At 41.3% G+C, this 20,982-nt stretch overlaps 1 protein-coding gene across 1 annotated transcript in view; it reads right to left on the bottom strand.

The window, feature by feature from the left end:
- Nucleotides 1-20,982, bottom strand: part of OTOG (otogelin) — a 956,473-nt gene that overhangs the window by 342,518 nt on the left and 592,973 nt on the right. Inside the window, exons 34-37 of the mRNA XM_069221482.1 lie at nucleotides 18,454-18,533; nucleotides 11,243-15,396; nucleotides 7,939-8,107; nucleotides 4,329-4,474 (exon numbers count right to left, since the gene is read on the bottom strand). Coding sequence (XP_069077583.1) covers nucleotides 4,329-4,474; nucleotides 7,939-8,107; nucleotides 11,243-15,396; nucleotides 18,454-18,533 — 4,549 coding nt within the window. The remainder of the gene's footprint in view (nucleotides 1-4,328; nucleotides 4,475-7,938; nucleotides 8,108-11,242; nucleotides 15,397-18,453; nucleotides 18,534-20,982) is intronic.

The following is a 20,982-nucleotide window of genomic DNA, read 5'->3' as shown; positions in this document are numbered from 1 at the left end:
CACTCCCAACAGGAGCAGATAGCCTTTTTTGACCGCCTCTCTGGTACTCTCACCCGATGGGCCGGAGTGCCCTGGATACTGAGTGGCAATTTCAACTGTGCCCTGGATACTCTTCTGGTGTGCTGCACACAAAACCTGGTGGCTTTGAGATTGGTCCCTAGAGGACATTTGATGCAAGTGTCACCCTAATCATTAAGAGTACTCCTTCTATTACACCCACTCATGATTTGTGTGAATGCCTTGAGAAAATTGGACTACTTAGGCTGAACTGTGTCTGATCACAACCCCTTGAGGGCAGGTCTCCAGTGGGGAGCCCTTGGTCCTCCAATACCACATGGCACCTCAGTCCCTTCCTACTTGAAAACCAGGTGATTCCAGGTGCCCCACAAGACTAAATCTTCTCTTTCTTTGCCCATACTGATGGCACTAGCCTCCTATAAGGCCATCAAATAGGATGCCTTTAAGGTCACAATGATAAGCACTTCCATCTGCAAGGTGGGCAGAGTCCATAAGCCCCTGGAGAGGGAGCTTATGCAGAGTTAGGATCCTATACTCCCACTGGACACCAAGGCTTTACTATCTGATGCGGACAGGAAGACGCTTTTGGCAATGCGAACTGAGCGTGTTGCTCTGATGGATCACCTCAGATTTGCTAAATACACCACACATTGTGCAAACCCACACAGCAACTGATAAATTGGATTCTCTCTTTGCATGACTACTCTGACAGGACTGTACCACCCTCGGTCCTACCCTCACTGCACCTCACGCAAGACACGTTTGCACACACCCAAGCAGATATACAGAAGACCTTCACCTCACACTATGCAAGGATGTATGGCCCTGGTCCAGACTCCAAAATGGAGGACCTCACGGCCTCTTTCCAACACCTTCTCTACCCAGAACATTTAGCACTGTGTGCTAGCTTTTCCCATCACTTCTGCAGAGATCTCAGAAGTGGTTAGTTTGCTTGCATCTAATACAACACTGGGACCGAACAGTCTTCCTATTGAATTTTATTGGACTTACACTAGCCTGATCTCCGCCAGCCTGCAATGCCTCTATAACATGGTGATAGCGTAGGGACATGTCCCATGACCACTTTGGGAGACTACACTCATCTTCATTCCCAATCCCAGCAAAGATGCATCCAATATCGCTTCATACTGTCCTTTAGTAATGCTTAATGCAGATAATAAAATTCCCAGCAAAATATTAGGAGAGAGCCTATTTCCACTGGTCCCAAGCCACTGGGCCCAAGCCTAGTGCGTACATGGCATGCAAATGACTCTGAACCCTCAAAGCTTTTATTGAATCCTTGAAGCTGGCTCTAGCTCTTGGCCCAATGCAGCCTGCCTTGTATTAGACCTGGAAAAGGCATTCGACTCCCTGAGTTGGAGAGATTATTTGATTTACACAAATGCTACAGGCTGGCTGATCAGACACTGCAAATGATCTGACCCAGGTATGAGTCCAAATGGATCAACTGGTATCACCTGTGTTCACTTTCTGCCAAGGCACGAAACAGGTGTGTCCTCTATCCCCCCTCCTTGTTGCTCTCACAATAAAATCTGCATCTCTCAGACTCCACTGGAGATAGGCAGAGTGGGGAATCCCACTAGGTGATCACACCCATGAAGTCTCCCTCTCTGCAGACATCTTACCCCACATCTGGGATGCACAAGCTGATCTGTCAACCATCGCACTCACTCTGGCTGTGCCCAAGTCTCTTGCCTCCAGATGAATTGGCAGAAGTCCTACCTATTACCTCTGCACCCTACTATGGACGACCCTGGTGTAAACGTAGGAGGCAGATGGCTGACATGGCTTTTCAATATTTAGATACTTGGAAATTCAGATTTATCTTGAGGAAGACATGCTATGAGACAGCAACCACTGCATGGCAGGGACTAGGGTACGTGGCCAGACTGCCTTCTGGTGCGTCCTACCTCTCTCCGTGGTTGGCAGAGTGGCACTCTCCAAAATGATAATTTTTCTGTGGCTTATGTACTGTTTTGCTAGCTTTTCTTCTGTTTTGCTAACCTGCCTTTTATCCCACCTACCTCCTGCTTTCATGCACAAAACTCCATCATGAGTGAACTCAACTGGAGGTAAGGCTAAACATGTCAATTTACTTTTGTGAATTGGGCCCACCATCTCAGCATCCCAACTTCAGTGGTGCCGGTGATTTGTGGGGTGCCATCTGGGTGACACTGCTTCAATCTCCCCACCCTGGATCTGACTCAGGTACTTCACCTTTTCCACCCTTGCCAGAATAAGCTCCCTACTGCCCTACTTCCACTATGTCATCTTCCTATGCTAGAGAAAAAGCCTGTGGATCACTAAATAGACACAGATATATGCCCCGGCTATCCCTCTGCAGGGGTCCCCAGGCAGCCTGATATTGCAAGCAAAACTCAGAGACTGGCTGCTGAGATGTTCCGCAGGAACACTACTTCCTCACACACCACAATGTCTTACGGGTGCTCTGTGCTTCATGGCACATAACTAACACTATATGCTTGTCTCATTTCCTCCTCCATACCTTCATACACTGGGAACCGATAGCTGTCTTATCACCTGGCCATCTGGGGTGCTGGTAGATCTCACACAGATGACTTTCAGTGACTTGCATGGTAAATGGGAGGCTGAACTGAACAGGCAATTCCTGGACAAAGAATGGGATAGAATCCTAGCTTACACGGGGACAGTATTGAACAATACTTGATTCAAACATATGCAATTCTTCAAGCTTCACAAGGTTTATCTAACCCCAGAGAGAATTTACAGATACTTTCCTAGCACAAACACGAGCTTCCCCCTCAGTTTAATACAAGACACAGACCTATGCCACATGTTTTGGGTGTGCGAATCGGTCGCTCAGTACTGGTTGACGATATCCTCCCACCGCACACAACTAACCCACTAAGTTCTTCTCCACACTCAGGAGGTCTGTGCTTTGGACACCTTCTCATGCCCTGCAGGACATCGATTTAAGGCATGCTTCCCAGACCTTGCCATACTTCTAGCACAGTGCACGATAGCGAGCTGCTGGCAGGATGCTTGACCTCCAAGCGGCATGGACACTCTCGACCCTGGTCCAGTGTCAAGAACATTGTGCTTCGTAGGGAGGAGGCTAAGGGATTCTGTCAATATCCTATCACAATGGACTGGGATACCTTTCTACTGCAATTCCAGGAGAAAGAAACAATTATCCGAATTTCATCCTAAACACCACTCCCCCACCTCAACCCTATAATCACAGTTTGGTATCCTGCTGATGTCTCTCCCATAACCTTCAAACTCTGACCCTGTGTGACCAATGTTCCCTACTTCATCCACCCTGCACAGGCTATGCGACATACTTGATGACTGCACAAGGACCTGCCATGTTAGTGCACTCCCTACACAGTCCCCTAACCTTGCCAGCCTACCCCTGGCAAGGTTAAGGGACCTTTTTGATAGACTAGGGCTGTGAGGAATGTAATTATGGTGATGAAATTTGCAAATTTCATGAATTTTGTGTTTCGCAAAATTAGTGAGAATTCTAAAAATTTTGCATTACAGGATGTCTCATATTATATTTTTACCTGAGGGTGCATCTTGTATTAAAGTTGCACAAGGTACAAAGGGAGGCTGGTTTGAGTGGAAAATACCTCCTTCATAGGCATTTTCTACTCAAATCAGTTTCCGACTTGTATCTCTGGAACCTTTTCAGTAGGTGATGCACATTTGGGTAAACAAATATGACGTAAAATAATGACAAAGCAAATTCCATTACAAATGTATAATTTAATAGCAATTTAATAGAAATTCATTAATTGTTTTTAAAAAACCATGCAATTTCACCCAGCCTTATAATAAACACAGTGTGCTTTTTTCCCTGTGGGGAAGCAGGTGGGAGAGGTAGGGTCAGGGAGTTCAGGGAAGGATTCTTTGTCCAAGAGATTATTGTCTGCTGCCTCATGCTACTACAGATGTTGGCCAGTGTTCATGCTTTGCTATTGTCCACACCCCTGGTAGCAGTCACCTGAGGTTCAGTTAATCTGGGCCTGGATTTATTGGGCCTGGAATTATTGGGCCTGGGGTTTCTGAAACTGATCATTTTAGGCCTGTAGAGACTTGTAATTGCAGGTACCATAATTTCACCAGGTGTCCTTAATCCAGATGAAATTGTGCGACTCATAATGGGGACCTCTGAAGTAAAAGCAGCAGGCTGTATTAGTTCGCTGAAGAATGTCTTAAAATCAGATATAGCACACCTTATTGAGCTGATAATCATTCAATTAACCCAGATCCTTTTAAAAATCAAAAAGTGAAACCCTTACCATATTTGCATTTAGGCAGTCAAGCACCTGGATCGTTATTGTTTCATTTTCATTTTGATTAATAATGTAAGACGCCTCCTTGAATAAAGCCATGTGATTACCATCAAATGTAACAAAACTAAGATCAGAGAAAATGGAACATCGACCTAAAAAATAAAAATATAGTGCAAAATTCTCAAAATCATACTGAAAATCACAGTATTAAACATGCAAAAAACATACTCGAAGGGAATTTTGCCTTTTAAGATACTGTACTCTTGTTCATTATTCTAAACTGAAATAAAGATGCATATTATTACACACCTGTCTTGCAATGAATATTAAACGGCAATGTAACTGCAAATGCTTCTTATAAACAGGGCTACATCAACAGCTGTGAGAAAAGGCATTCAATTATAGAAGTAACACTAGCCTGAATAAACTTTGCACATACAAAACATGTGGGATTCACGATGTTAGAATTTCACGTGTATCATTCTCTCATTTTAAGGTTAGGAAAACATTTATTAAATATAATGTTAACTCCATAAAAGTATAGTTATCACAATATGTTTACAGCTCAACCATTTGCAGGTTTTTCCCGAGACATAATTTGGTACGGGTAATCATACACCCACACAAATTACAGCCAGCATCCCATTACCTGTCCATGAAGAGATTTTGACCCCAGAAAGGCAAATAATCATGTGGACACAAGAATACTGGGCATTCTTTTGCACAGGTAATCCTAATTCGGGGGACAAATCCAATCAGATATATCGGCTGTTTAGAGCAGGTGGTATATTTGAGCAGGGGACATGGCGGTGAGTGGGTGTGGTAGGTGTTGTAAAATCCCCCTTCTGGTTGGAGTGAATGTGAAGGGCAGAGCTGTGCTCAGCCCACAGCCCCTGTCCTGTTCTGTCTGCAGGTAGAATGGGTTCATTTCCAGCAAAACAGTTCTGTTCTTCTCATACACCAATTCTGTGTGTGGGATAATTCAGCATCTCAAAGTGTGGTGGAGCATAATCCTCTAGGGACACAGCTCCTCCTCTCTTGAAATGGATGTCGATGTGAGGAGATTGTATAATGTTAGTTACATGAAAACACGTTGTCTCTGTTTGCCCAATGATCTTCCGGCAGACAGTCTTGTTGAAAAAAGTTGAAAAAAAGATCACAACTGTGATAAACAAGACAAACAAGACAAACTGTATCGAGCTTGCATTGAAAATGTGTTTTGATTTAGCACTTGAAATCTAAAAAGTTGGACAGTACTGTTGGTTCTTAAGAGTAGTGCAACAGTACTGTAGTGCTTGATGAATCCAGATCCAGGTAATCTTCAAGTGAATTAGGGTACATTTCTCTCTTGTGAATACTTTGCCTTACATAAAATATTCAGGACAGTCAAATGGTGAATATATGTACAAAATTCCTTTCCTACACAAATTACTTTCCCCTTTGATTGTCATTTTATAAAAAACGTTAGGGAGTGTAATGTATCCAATAGATTGTTTTATAATGGCACCGTATGTGTGTGTGTGTCAGATGATTTTCCGCTACATGTTCTGTAGCTGTTCCAGGACTCTTCTAGTAACTGTTTATCGAGGTAAATTAATGTCAATTAAATTTGCATTTATAGCTCTAAATCTAAAATTGTATGTAAAAGTACATAGTATGCTGTGCCTTATATTGTCCTAATAATACCTTACAGCAGCTTAAAGTACATTATTATCTGACAATACATTACTTTTGTTCTTACAATAACTAGCATTATAAAGATTGTATAGAGAGTATCAAGTGATTATTAAGATTCAACTTCACATAACCAGTCCTTTTACATGGGGAAAGGTCTTCAGGCTGGAGTACTATCAGCTACTATGCCGCCCATTACGAGAAACAGAACGTTACTTATACACCAGCAGATAGAATATAGTCAACATACCATCTAATTAAAACATATGTCCCTATTTTTAAATAGTCAAGTCTGCAATACTGCATAGGTAACTAATAAATTATGATTGCTTTAACTGAGAGCTCCCAATTAGGCATCCCAGCACGCAACTATGTTGAATTTCATGCAGCATTAGACAACTGCAAGTGCCTATTGCAGTCTTTTCACCCTTTTGTTTTTGAATTCCCATATTCTTGTACATGAGATTTTGACACGGTACAACATACTATTCTTCTTTGTTTTCTTGTCTCATTATATATCACGGGTCTATCACACAACTGTTTAGCTCTCTTCACCCCATCTATGAAGATGTAAGCCAACATAACCAGAACTGTCGCTGCAGAATCTTTCTAACTAATTAAAATGTGTGTCCTCACAAACCCTTCAATACCTCCGAAAACTTCATCAAATGATTTGTAACCAGTAAATTGGACTATTCCTGTGGGCCTTCCTAAGTACTCCTCCCCACTACTTGACAAGATCATTAATTTGGTACCCGAATGCCAAACAATTTACCCAGACATACCCCACTAAGCCAGCTGGCTAACTACAGTGTGGACATATACAAGCTACAGCTGCTTCTATTTAAAGCAGTTTATCGTCTGGCCCCTAACTACCTCTCTGACTTCATTTCTCAGTATATACCTGGCCAGACACAAGATCAACAAATCATAAACATTAAGGCCAGATTTACAAAAGTGGTGCATCAGCTTTGAAGCGCCACTTTTCCTGCATCCCCCTAACGACACCATGTGTACTCTGTATTTACAATACGGCACGCCATGGCGCACGGTAGGACAATAGCTTTATAATTTATGATGCTATTGTGGTACTTTGCAAGACTAGCGCCATAAATTGTGGCGCTAATCCTGCAAAGTAAAGGGAGGCTCATTGAAAGTAATGACACGTCATTTTAACGCCTGCTCTGAGCAGCCAATACAAATGACCCCACAAATGGCGCAGTGAAATGTTGCATATTTCACTGCGCCATATTTATGGACCTCCCTGCGGGGGAACATCCCCTTGTATACAGTATGTCTGGTGCAGACATAATGAGGCACAAGGCGGTGCAAAGTGGCGAATGCAAGCATTGGGACACTTTGTAAATATGGCGAAGGAGAATGGCCTCCTTCACGCCACAGTAGCATAAAAAAATGACGCTAGAGTGGCGCAACAGCAGCGCTAGGGCCTTATAAATCTGACCCTTAGAGTCAAACATGTCACACCCTGAAGATTTGGCCTATGTACCTTCTAAGCCCTTTGCATTGAAACCCTCGACCACCAGACCCACGCACAATACCCTCTGCGCAACAGTGCAAAACCTCATGGAAAGGACTTAGATAGCAAGCAGAAAGACAAGAGTGATTACTGCTTCACTCTGCAGTAAATAAATACATTTTTGTGCCTGTCGATAAATATAAATATTTAGAAATGTGTTTGTCTCCACAATAATTTTGAATTTTGGAATTAATTCACACACCTCCTGTTCATTCTTCAAGTTGAGCTCTACCGCCGCTTTATAAACATTTCAGTATTAAATCTTTTGTTGCTAAATGAGTAAATATATAAAATGAATAAGTACTTTCTAATTGTTATCACTTCATAGATAATTGTATTTCTTGGTTACTATGAGCTACTGAAGAATGAGTACATGTTTTTGAAGCATAAAAAGAAACTACTTACATGTGCATTCCCATTTTGGGCAGCATTTATCTCCATTAATTTGAACAGCAAATCCTAGCACTCCACAGCTGGGCTGAGTTGCATTATATGGGCAGTTTTGTGATTTATTAACTTGGATCAGTTGACCATCAACACAAATGTGCTTAATGCACTCATTCTCTGTCACAGGCTGGAAAAGTGATATTTATGCAGTTAGAGCCTCAGGTAAATAAATCAGTGTACTCAGCTTATTAAATGGCTCAATACTTGCACAACTTATGCACAGAAATCTAGTGCATTATCAAACCTCGTAGGAAATTTAGTGTCGCACTGACTGAATCTTAGCATTTTGTGGATACGTTCTCGTCCCACCGCATATCTTTCATATTTCATACATTTCATATATTCATTTAATTTGAGTGTTCTTCTCTTAATTATAAATGATCTTTGCATTTAATATTGTTTTCATATGTATACCATTTAACATTTGCTATATTACAGTTTGATAGTTCTGCAATAATTCATACATATTTTCACATGATTTATAATGCATTTTAGACTTAGGTGAAGGCGCAATTAGATTACAATGTTAATACTTGCACTTGGCATCATTCGATGTGTGGCCCTTTTCAAAATAATGAGACAACCATATTTAAGCTGTGTGTTTCCATTCGTCCCCATTATACTAGGTTCATGGATGCTCCAAATGACTGAAGATTCTCATATTTGCATTTTCAATATCTTGTCTTCCCCCATATGGATTCTTTGGTTAAAACATCGGTATTTGTACAACTAGGCAGTGCAAGCATAATTAATCTGGTCCAGGTTATGCAGTTAAACCAATTATTTACTCTCCTCTTTTCAGTAATAAAGTTACGTAAAAAAATGTGCAAATATACTTCTCTTCTTTGCTGAAGGCCTTTTTTGACATACTACCTCCTTGAACTAATTGCAAAAAAGATAAAACAACTTCAGGAGGGAGTTTACGTGTAAATGTGGTAGTACTCCTGTAGTACTATGTCACATCACTATAAATGAAATTTATCTAGGTAGGGCATACATCTATGCCTACACTGGCCCTGTTTCTTGTAGGCAGAATTCTTCTCTGTTTGTGGAGTTATGTACACATAGCTCTTCATTTTAGATTTAAACATACGATTGCCAACGATAGCTGGCTGGAAATGAAAATTATCTACTACAAAGTGGGAAAAAGAAAGGGAAAATTATAATTAAAGAGCAGCACAGGGACATGAAAATACAACAACACACATACAAAAGGGTACGTAAGTTCCAATTGACAAACATTGCATCCACATGGACTGCACAAGTACTGCAACCCAAACAGTCTTAAATCTACCCCAGACAAGTCTTAGAGTAAGTGACACAAAACCGATGGCCACTCACAGGTGCTTCAAGGGAATCACATAGAAATCAAAGGAGTCAGGGAAAAACACTACCAGCACAAAGACATATATACATAATAAGAATATAACAGCAAATCAAAGAAAATAAAGATCTTACAACCTTTGACAATGTAGACACCAATATAAATCATACTATAAAAATATAAACATAGTAAATACAAATACAGATTTCCAAAATGTTAAACAATTAAAAAACACAACGTATCTTAGACTACTCTATACACACTAAAATACACCTCATAACACAATATGTGTCTCACACAAGACACACAACACAAGTGTAGCAGGTGTCTATCACCTCAACATCTAGTAGCACCAGGGAAGAAAGGAGGAGCCTAGGGTATGAGTTCTACTTATGCACTTCAGTACTAATGTTTGTTTGGTGTGTATTATTTTCCTCCTGTGGCATATTGGCCCCTATTTTCTTTCAATCTGTGGTTCTCCATAGTGCAAATGAAAATCTCCACCTATACTCTGGAGCACTAAAATTTGTGAATTTTCATAAAATAAACATAATAAGCTATTAGTAGTTACTGTATGCTTGTATTTTGAGTTGCATGTGTCCCGACCACCTCGTGCAATGGGGCAGGCATATGCAGTTCTATTACTAGGCGTAAACTACTGAAGTTGCTGAATCACATTTAGGCAGAGATTTACGCCCATGCTTTGGGGTAAATCTATGTGCACTGAGATGTCCACCTGTAGTTTTACCTCTGTGGAATTGCCCTCATGTATGTCCAAGAAAGACCTCTTCATTCCAGCTCCTAACTTCTGACACTGCTTTGGTGTGAACAGATGTATGTGCAGGAATTTATATAGCAAAGCTGAGATAGGCGGCAACAGAATGCTGTACACAGAAGAGGGGGTAAGGTACCTTCAAGATCTTGTTAAAAATGTGGGAGCAAATGAAGTGCACGTTGAAGATAATTTTTCAACTGCTCTAGCAAGGGCTTAGACGATTTCGGGAATCGGGATAAGAGGCATTTTCTGTTTTGTATTTAATTTATCGTGTTCTGGAATCAGTAATAAACATCCACCTCTAATTCAGGTAAGAAATGCAATGCTTCCGTTCTTCTTGATAGGGCATCAGAAATGAGCTGCCCTAGCACCTTATCTAACCACATTATGGCCATAACGGCAAACGTAATGTGTGTGAGTTTGTGTGTGTGTGTTGGAGTGTGTGTGTTTTTCAAACATAACTAACATAGCATAACACAGCAAACCACTAACCCTAGACTTGATAAAGACTTGAGCTATTCCTTGAATTTGTGAAACCTGTGTGCTTTCATCATTACGCATGTATATGTGTTTCTGATACAATACAGATGGCTTTATAGAGTATATTTACCACAAAAAAAAAAACACTTCAGAAAATAACACACAAATATTGAATACCAAAAACTATTTTCCATGAAAGATAAAACTTTCACTGGCCTTCTTGTAGAAAATAAGTTAGCATTTTCTGCTTCACAAAGACACAGTCAATTACAATCCCGTTTTTTGATTAACTGAGTAGGACACATATTACAAGAGGCTGTTGTATGTAGGGAGTACAAGATGTGCAACAAGTCTTGCACACTTCAAAACCAATTCTTCTATATTAAGTTGTTTTAATTGTTTACTTGACGATTAGCATGACTCTGGCAGCAGGCAGGTCTGGCAGTTGAACACGTGAAGTATAATTTTTAATTCTTCAAAGTAAAGGATACAAATTTTGTTCAGAGATTCACAATTCTAATTAAGTTCACATAGGAGGGCAAAAACTTAGAAAATTGATTAATAAATATTACTGACCTTTGAAAATACTAACAATTTGAGCTGTGACTGGAGTAAACAAACTGCAAGTGAGCTAAACTTTACGATTTATGGCCAACATGCAACGTTATTGCAATTTTACTCACCACACAACTCTGTAGCGTTGCGGTTTCTCTAGTTGGAATCAAAATTGAGACTGCAGGGCCTTCCGATGTTAGCTCCGCTGTTACCTCCCTTGGAAGTTCCGCAGTAGGCGCAATGTCAGGCTTGGTAGAGGAGGGCAGAGAGGAAAGCGCCCCCACTTCGGTATCAGCCGTAAAATTTGACAAAGTTGAAGGCACAGGAGATAACGTTACAGACCGGGTTTCTAGGAGAGAGGGCAGACCAGTAACAAGTGTTGATGTGCTTATAGACGTGCCTTCAATTCCAGAGAAACTCGGGGCGCCATGTGTGCTTGATATTATGCTTGTTTTTGTAGAAGAGGGAAAGGTAAAGGGCTCATATATTTTTGAAACATATAGGCTAGTAGTTTCAAATTCTGTAGTTGAAAAAACTTTCTCTATTTTCCTTGAAACTGGACCTTCTGTATGTGTTGCCTTTGAAGAAAGAGCTCCTGTTGTTTCTAAAGGCTGTGTGGATTTTTCGGGTGTAGGTGACAATTTCAAAGATGTGAAGGATATACTTGCTGTTGTTATAGCTGACGTCCTCGCTGTCTGAATGGACGGAGGGGTGGATCCTAGTGTACTGATTGCTGTTGACAACTTCTGTAAAGGTAATGTTTGAGAGGTACCAGGTGGTTGAGTAGTAGTTTTTGCTGGAATATGAACTTTTGTTGAAAGAGGGGCCAGCCCTGTGGTACTAAAAACCTTTTCAGTCACGTTTGAGCCCACTGTAGTTTCTGCTCCTACTGAGAGCAAATGGACACTGGTGGGTTGTAATCCAATTTTTATAGTTGTTTCCGACGTTCCTGAAGTAAGTAATGACGACGTTGTTTTCTTTAAAGTAGCTGAGGTTAGAATTGGTTCTTGCACTTCTGTAACCAATGACTGGTACGTGGGGGTCAAAATCCTGTCTGTAACTTGTGCTGTAGGAAGGGAAGGTGTTGTCTCTTGTTTCACAGCACTGGTAGCTAACAAAGCTTGAGTTTTCTCTGCAACTGAAGGGCCTGGGCTGATACTAAAGGTCAAGTCAGATGGTTCGCCTTTTGGAACGGAAGTTGTTTCCAAAGGTGGAATTGTGCTTAAAGTCTGTGTTGCTGCAGTTGCTGTAGCTGTTATTAGAGATCCTAGAGTAGGAAGCTCAGAAAAATTACCTATTAGTGGAATTGTGGTTTCTCTCAAACTTGGGTGTGCTGACGTTAGTGGAGTAGCAGGAGGAGTTGATGGGTATGCTGTTGTTGGCAAAGTGGTAGTTACATTTTGATACACGTAACTAAATTCACTTGTAGCCTGAGTGCTTTTCGAAGTATCCGCGAAATAATATGCAGTGGGAGTTGTGTATGCTGTTGTTTGGTACGCTGCAGTACTTATTTTTCCTGGTGTTACAGTTGCTGTTGAACTAATTGTTAACACTTTTGGTGAGAATGTTGTAGCAGTAGTTATTGTTGTTTGTGGGGCAGTCTGTTCTGCTAAAGAAACCTGAGTTGGAGTTATTACTGCTGTAACACTGAGAAAGGTCAAATTGACAGTGGAAGATGATTTTGGTATTGTAGGAAGAGTTGGTTTGATTATTCCAGTCAGGTTTTTAAATTCTTGCTTGGCAACTGTATAACTAACGGCTGTGGTAGTGTCTATGTGTGTCCTGGTAGTCAACGCTGTTGGTATTTCCTGTATTGTCAGCACCTGAGAGGTAGTTGGTATTGGCGCTGCAGTTGTTGATTTTAACAGTGTTGACTTGGTGGTCGAAGTCTTGGTAGAATGAGAAGACGCAGAAATGGCCAGAGTTGATGACTTTTCTTGTGCTGATTCTGTAATAGCTTCTAATGGTCTGATCAGCTCACTGTAGGGCTCTGGCGTGGTTCCACTAATGTCTGACACAGGGATAGATGAGAAAGGTGTAGTTATTGCTTGTACCGTTTTCTGTTCCACTGTACCATTTATAGTCGTTGTACTCAGTAAATGCAAAGCTGTTTCTCTGGGGAATGAAGATGTTACAAAATGAAATGGTGATTGTACTACTATGGAAGTCGATGTTGTAGACGTGTCACTAAGCAGTGTGGTAGCTTCCGTTGGTGCCACATGTGTTGTATGCGAAAACTGGGGAACAAGAGCTGTGGTTACAAGAGTTTGTGGAATTTTTAGTGTAGACACAAACATAGTGAAATCTGGGTACGTACTGTATGATGATGTATCCATTTTTATTGCAGGTTTCTGTGATGTTTCAGGTTCAACAGAAGACAAAGTAAATGGCACAATTGTGGGTTTAGTAATATTCAAAATATTTTCTTCGTAGGAGCTAGTGGTGAGCAATGGTTGCAAAGGTTCTTTTGTCTTTGTTAAAAAGGTCACAACGGATGTGGGCCTCGATATGGCTCCTGTAGGTAAAGCACTTGTTTCCTGTGTGGTGACTATGCTTGTTTGTGTGGATTTGGGGAATTCAATTGAAGTATGCAGGGCAGGTGATATGGTTGAAGTAATATAGGTGTGTTTTTCTGATACCTCTAGAGGAACTGCTGCTTCAGATGTTGATAATGGCAGTGGTGTAGCAAATGGTGGGACTGTGGCACCTCTTGATGACACTAACAGTTCAATGTATGAAGTTGTTGCTTTTGTCACGTTCGTAGCTGGAAGCAGTTCAGGAACTGACGATGTTTCTGATGGTTCTTCCTGTTCTTCTGATACGCGGGAAGCAGGAGACGTTACCGTTGTTTTTCCTATTTTCTCTGAAGAAACGTCACGTGTTTGCTCTGTTGAGACCGCACGTGTAAACACAGCAAATGGAGAAATGGTTGTCTCCAAGGAGGAGGGGGAGAGAGGAAGCATACTTGTCGTGGCAGGTGCAATGACTTCTTTCTTGGATGTTACACCGGGACCAGTTATAAGAATGGGTGGACTTTTGACTATTTCAGTTTGCAGAGCTGCCTGCGTGGAAGCGGCCTCGGTATGAGAAATCATTGGCGCGCTGGTCACCGTGTGGTCCCCTGGTATGGTGTGCTTTGCTGTTGAAGTTGTCTCTAATAATGTTAACGTTTTTGCCGTAGATGGAACAATAACAAGAGGCGTTTCGCTCTTCGTGGAAACAGCCACTGCTTTCGTCGTTTCTGAGGGAGCTTGCGGTTCAGTGCTTTTTGGAGCAAACACTTCAGTAGCCAGTGGAGAAAGCACTGCTGTGCTGGCGTTAGTCGTACTTCCGTATGTTATTGTTTTCCCTTCAACAGCTTCGCTTCGATTTGTGGTTTCTCTGTAAGAATCAGTTCCCATTGACAAAGAAACACTTTTCTGTGTAAGTGACTCCTTCGTGGAGGCTTCACTTTCAATTTTTTTTCCAGTAAATATTAAGGATGTTTTGGCTGTACTCGACAGAACTGAGCTTTGTTCTGGGTACACAAATCCTGTTGTTATTGTTGTTAGAAATTCTGTTCGAGGAATCAGTGGCACGGTCGTTGTAAGGAGTGGTGCTTGTGTTGTTGAAATAGATGCCTCTCCTTTAGTTGTGACTGGCGTTTCTGTCACTGGAACTATCTCCCGAGTTACAGTTGTAGCTGTAGTAGGTGTCACTTGAATTAAATCGCGCGTTGAAGCTGTTTTTAGCAGTTCTGTTGAGGTTATAGCCGCTGTTTTTATTGGTGGTTTTAAAGTTGTAACGAGCTGCGTCACCCCTGTTGCTGTGACTGATGGCACAGCTGTGCTGATTCCCAGCGTAGTATGAACGAAAGAAGCGGTTGTTGTCTGAAGTTTGGCGAGAGTGGCTCGAGTCTTTGAGTGTGCTACCTCAGTAGTCACCGGTTGCACTACAGTAGTGGTTTTGGCAGTGGTAAGGTTTGTTATGAGGGTGGTGGTCGGAAATGGAGATACTAGCAACTGTATCTGTGTTACAGAAGGGCTGCTTATCAAACCCTTTTGTGAAGTGGGTAGAGGTGCAGTGCTAGATGCTGAAGCAGTAGAAGGCGTTGAAATGTTTTTATATGATACAGGTCCCATTGTCACTGTGGTAGTCAACACTTTGGATTCAACCTTAGAAACTGCACTTGGACTTAGCATAGCCATAACTGATGCATAGGGGAAGGTAGATGTGATGTTTGAAAATGTTGGTGTTGGAACAGTAGACGACGAAGGAGTGGTGGAAGCTGCTGGCTCAATGCCTAAAAAAGAGAGAATAAAAAGTCTGAAACAAAAGGTAATTTTTCAAATACAAATGCATTAAAAAAAGCAAGACCACAGTACCACAAAAGTACAATCAAACTGATTTTCAAAGCAATGTTTTTACATGCATGTACAATATGCACTGTGAGTTTAACAAAGTTGAGAATTGCACCTCCGCAGCTTCCACTGCCGGCCCATGGTGACTGAATAATATTACCTGGGCCGTGGGGAAGGGAAGGTGACACAAGGTAGGTTTTTAACAGTAATCAAATGCAACTTTACAAAGGTTAGACAAGAGGCGAGGGTTACTACAACCCAATGCTAACACCTGGAAGTGCTTGAAGGTACACATAGTTCATGGTAAATATAGAGATTTCACATGATGTCTGGAGACAACTAGATTTCTGAAAGAAAATAAAATCATGGATAATTCTGTAGGTAGGCTGCATACCAGTTATTCAAATGCTTTTCTTTGGGACAGGATTTCGATGCTTAAATTGCTTGCGAATGTGTTTATGAAATAGACTGGTCTATTATAGCTTGTTAGATCTGGTATCCTTGGCATGGTTTCTCCTAATATTTTGCCTTTAGGCCTCCTGTTTTTGCTGACTTAGTTTTTGCTGGCCTTAGGATTCGGCACACTTTACCACTGTTAACCAGTGCTAAAGTGTTTCTGCTCTCTACTTATAACATATACCCAACTGGCAAACTTAACTTACTTATAAGCCCCTAGAAATGTGTACCACATATGCCCAGGGCCTGTAAATATAATACAAACAATGGGCCTCCAGCACTGATTGTGCCACCTACTTCAGTAGCCCTTTAAACATTTCTTAGGCCTGTCATTGCAGAGCCAGCATGTGCAAATTTAAACTGTCATTTCAACTTGGCAAAATAAACCCTATGCTAGGCCCAAACCTTGATTTTTAATACATATAAATCACCTCTAGGTTAGGCCATGGACAGCCCAGAGGGCAGAATCCAATGCATTTAAAAAGTAGGACATGTATTTTTTAGTTTCACATGTCCTGGTGTAGAAAAACTCTTAAATTTGTTTTTGACCACTGCAATGCCTATCACTCCCATAGGTTAACATTGGAATTGCCTTGTAACACTTTATTTGCATAATTCCCAAATGGGAAGAGATAACCCCTTCGAGTTTAGTGTCTCTGGAATCACATTTTATAATCCTAATTTATGGTAAAGGCGGATCTTAAATTGCAATTCTGAAAATGCCACTTTTAGAACATTGGTATTTTCTTGCCTTAGCCAGCTGGTGCCTGCAGCCTGTCTCTGGTCATATGATTTGGTGTAGTTGGCAGTTGGGCTTTTTGTATTCCTCCTAGACAGCCACACAATGGGAGCTTGGGTGTGACTTGATGGTTCATCCTGGGGAGGATGGTAGGGAGTAGCTTGGCACAGCCTCACCCTCACCTCAAAAGGCTGTTTTCTGTCTCCACACAATTGGCTGCATACCCCTTGTAGTTAGACTGGAGCCATGGAAGAGAAGGCAGGGCATCTGTGCACTTCAAAGGGCTGTCTTTGAAGTATCCCCCACATCAAAGGCACCACTGGGTATAAGAATGGGACCTCAGACACCACTACTTCAATAAAGATCTGGACCTGTGGATACTCTGCCAGTAACAAAGACTGGTGTGCTGCTGAAGGTCTGCCACTCTGCTTGACTGCATTCTGCTGGACTCCTGCTTTGTTGTGCTGACCTGCAGCCTGTTGCCCTCTTGCCTTGGAGTGAGAAGGACTGGGCCTGCATGTCTTGAATCCAGAACCCAGGGTGACTCCTTGGGCTAGTTGGCTGGCATCCTGACCTGCAGTCTCAAGGACAAAAAATACTTCCAACCCACCTACGCTCCACCTGGACTCTGCCTCTGTGAGTCTGTCCTGCCAAGTGAGGCTACCCCAGTCCTGAACTTTTGGAAATGAGCCTAAGATGCTTACTAGCGGAACCAATGCATCCTCTCTGCGGAGCGGCGCATCCCTGCTTATAACTGATGCATCTCCTCAGCTGAACGGTGCATCCTCAAGCAGAACCTCCACATCACCACTGCTGCACAAACTGGGCCTGGCAAAAAAGGCTTGCAGCACCACCGCATCCCACTTCTTGGGTTTGAGGCATCACCTTCAGACCTGCCTTTGCTTGACACCTCCCTGGAGAAGGTCCTTGCACCTCTCGTCGACTGCAGTCTCGACGCCTAGACCTCTGCATCACAGCTTAAACACTCATCAGAGCTGACACATCGCCTCAACTGCGCATCGCATCCCCCACACCAGCCCTCACATTGCTAGCCCTGTCAATGTGATTGACAATGCCAGAGCAGCAGGTCTGGAACTGCAGCTTCACCACATCACCGAACTAATGCATCGCCTCAGCTGAACAACGCATATTTAAGTCAGATCCACGCAAAGCTCTGCAACCAAGATTTAAGGTACTTTATTTAGCGGGCCTAACTAGGTACCTTTAGCTGGTCTATGCTCCAACGCAATTGGCTTGAACTTTTGATTTGCCCCTGTTTGGCATGACCAAATATCCCTGGTTGGCGCTTTTTGCTTTTAGGAACTATTCTACAGTTTTTTTATTTAAAAAATCATAACTCAAGTTCTACTGATTGGATTACTGTAATTTTAGTCTTGTTTTATTTATTCATTAAGGTTTTAGTTTTCTAACCTGTGGTGAGTTCCTTTTTATGTGGTGTTTTCATTGTGTTAATGTTTGAAGTGTTGTACAAATAGTTTACACATTGCTTTCAAGTTAAGCTTGACTGCTCTTTGCCAAGCTATCAGAGTTTGAGCACAGGTTAATTTGGAGTTTGCTTGTGCCTTACCCTGAAAAGAATTGTGGTCCCTGCTTGACCAGGGCTACGACACCCCAGCCAACCAACAACTCAATTTCTCATAAGGCTCTATATTAAAAAACAAAACAAATAAAAATAAGGCTTATTATCTGTCATGAGGAATCTGAGCTATCCTACAGTATATTGAGATACAGACAATATTGTAAAGGAAATAAAACAAAAATCAGAAAAAGACTTAAAACTTACAATCTTCAAAATATACACATCTTCCAGTCACCTCATCCAGTACCATGTTGAGCCGACAGAAAGGAATACATCCTTCAACCCTATAACAGATTATACATATAGAATTAAAAATGTACTAGACATACCTACAACGAATACTGATATTAATGCCCTGACTGGAAATAATAACAATAATTATGTTAATGAAGACAAACAGCCATATTCTCATCACCGTCAATCGCCCACCCAAACTATTCATACAAAGGCTGTCAAATATAATATACATTATATGACGCAAAAAGGATATTCGGAGTTATCACAGTTCAGTAAAGCCAATAAAACAAGCATAAAAAGCTGTATTACTATAAATAAACAGAAGAACATTACCGCTCTAAACAATGCTATCATAGAATGTTTTATAGCAAAATAAACACATTTTCTAGTATGTTGGCACAGCCAAATTCGGTTAGAAAAACTACCAAAATATTCCTGACAGACAGGCCTCTCTGGATTGAAAAACAGGTTTAGGGATACAGAGTCAGTGATTCTGACTGGCTTAACATTGGGACCCATTCTGATTGGTTGAAAGAGTGGCCAATCAGATTGCGCTTATTTTAGGAATCTGTCTGGCCACATTGTCAACCAATCAGATTAGTGTGCTCTGTTAGTTCTGTTTTGAATAACTTCTGACAGCTAATAAAAATATTGCTGGAAGGGCTGTCCTTGTTCACCTGTAGGGCAGTAGGACTATAGGCCATGATCAGAAGTAGATTCTCTACAAAGAAAAATGTCTTGCTTTGCTATTTGGTTCAACTTAGTGTGGAAAAAATATGTTTCAACTAGCCCATATCAAAGCCCAAAAGACGATTGCATGAGAATTCCATTACAGGTACCAGTAATGTGCATTTATCATCTAGCAATGGGAGTCATTTGTCTTTTGTGATACCTGTATTCTCAATGCCACATGCGAAAATTTCCAACAACAACAGGGTAAATGAGATTCGGTTGGGGTGGGAACTTTAATACTTTTTAATGACAGTATTTGTTAGTAACAAGGCAGTTACTTATTGACTCAGATGCCAGGTAAGTGGTTGTACTAAGAACGTTTGAGGAATCCGGTCCCAGAATGCTTGTTTCCATACTTTTGTGGTAAATATAGTAGAGAGCCTAGTAGTAAATGCATAAACCTACTCTCATGTTGTTTTCGGGGGTTTGACTGAGAGAAAGGGTACTGGAAATTGAAGAGCAGGCACACAGGCCTCTTTAGGAGTAACAGAAAGAGGCAACCAGAGCATCAAAAAGGGAAGGGTGCAGAGTGTTACAAAACAACCCACTAGTCAGGTTTTCTTTGCTAGGAATGGTATCCTATGTGCGTCCGTTTAGGAATTTTGGACCAGATATACTGTTATTAGAAATACCAATTTCCTAATGTATGAAACTCTTTTGAGTTTTTTAGCAATTCCTAATGGGATGCAAATAGACCTACTTTATGCACCTTAATGATGTAGGTCGCAATTTCTGTCTGTGACTGCTTTTTATAAAGCATTTTTTTTTTTAATGTAGCTTGCTTTACTTAAAGGAAAATGGGATGTGTTTTCAATGGAAAAATGAAAGATTGCAGTTTCATTTTTTAAAAGTAGAGAGTGGTCCGTAGGACCACTTCCTGCTCTCCAAAAATATTTTTTTAACATTCTCAAAGGAGAAGGGGTCACAAATGCAAAATGTGATTTGGTAACATTTTGCAGTTTGTACATTAGAAAAATCATTTTTCCGTTCACAAAAGGCCTGACTCTGCGAATCAGGTCGATGCGACTGGAAAACGCTTTGTACATCTGGCCCTTCATTCTATTTCTACCAATGATAAACAAGGCAATATGATCAACAAAAGACATGTGATTCATGAGTATAGCATTGATAGGCAAGACTACTAGCCCACAAGACAACCTGAGATATAAACGTGTGCCTGCAGCACATGCTTACTTGACCTTAACAATGAACACTTCCTCTCACTAGCAGCACAAGACAAAGCCTCCCAAGGTCAAATGTTTTGTTATAGAAAACAACTTATCACTATATAAAGGCACTCCATGCAAACTACCATCCACAAAAACAGAAAGCTGTTGTGGAGCCAGAAACTGAAGATTATTTGATGATGGTACAATTGACACCCTTACAACAAAGGACAAATGGAGGCATTGGATGCCCCAGTAACTGAATCTGAAATAAAAAGCTGCAATGGCAATAGGGAAACTCCCTGGATCAATGGATTTCCATTGGAATCGTAGCCCCCTCACTGTGTGAAGCATTGATTTAATAAGTTGCAGAAAACTGGTAAAGACTCACTAGACAGGGCACACTAACACCCATTATTGATGCTCAAGTATAACATTCTTAATAAGGTGCTAGCGAATTGACTACTTCATTTGCTTCCACAAAAAAGGATAGGGATCAAAGTGGTTTAGTGCTGGGGAGAAAGTTTTCCTTCAATATCTGTAGAGTCAATCACCTACATCAGGAGCCATAGATTTCACAAAAGGGTTCCACATAGTA

The sequence above is a fragment of the Pleurodeles waltl genome, chromosome 3_1 (assembly GCF_031143425.1).
Source record: "Pleurodeles waltl isolate 20211129_DDA chromosome 3_1, aPleWal1.hap1.20221129, whole genome shotgun sequence".
NCBI lineage: Eukaryota > Metazoa > Chordata > Amphibia > Caudata > Salamandridae > Pleurodeles > Pleurodeles waltl.
The sequence above is the reverse complement of the archived record's forward strand: the minus strand, read 5'-3'. Positions and strand labels throughout refer to the sequence as shown.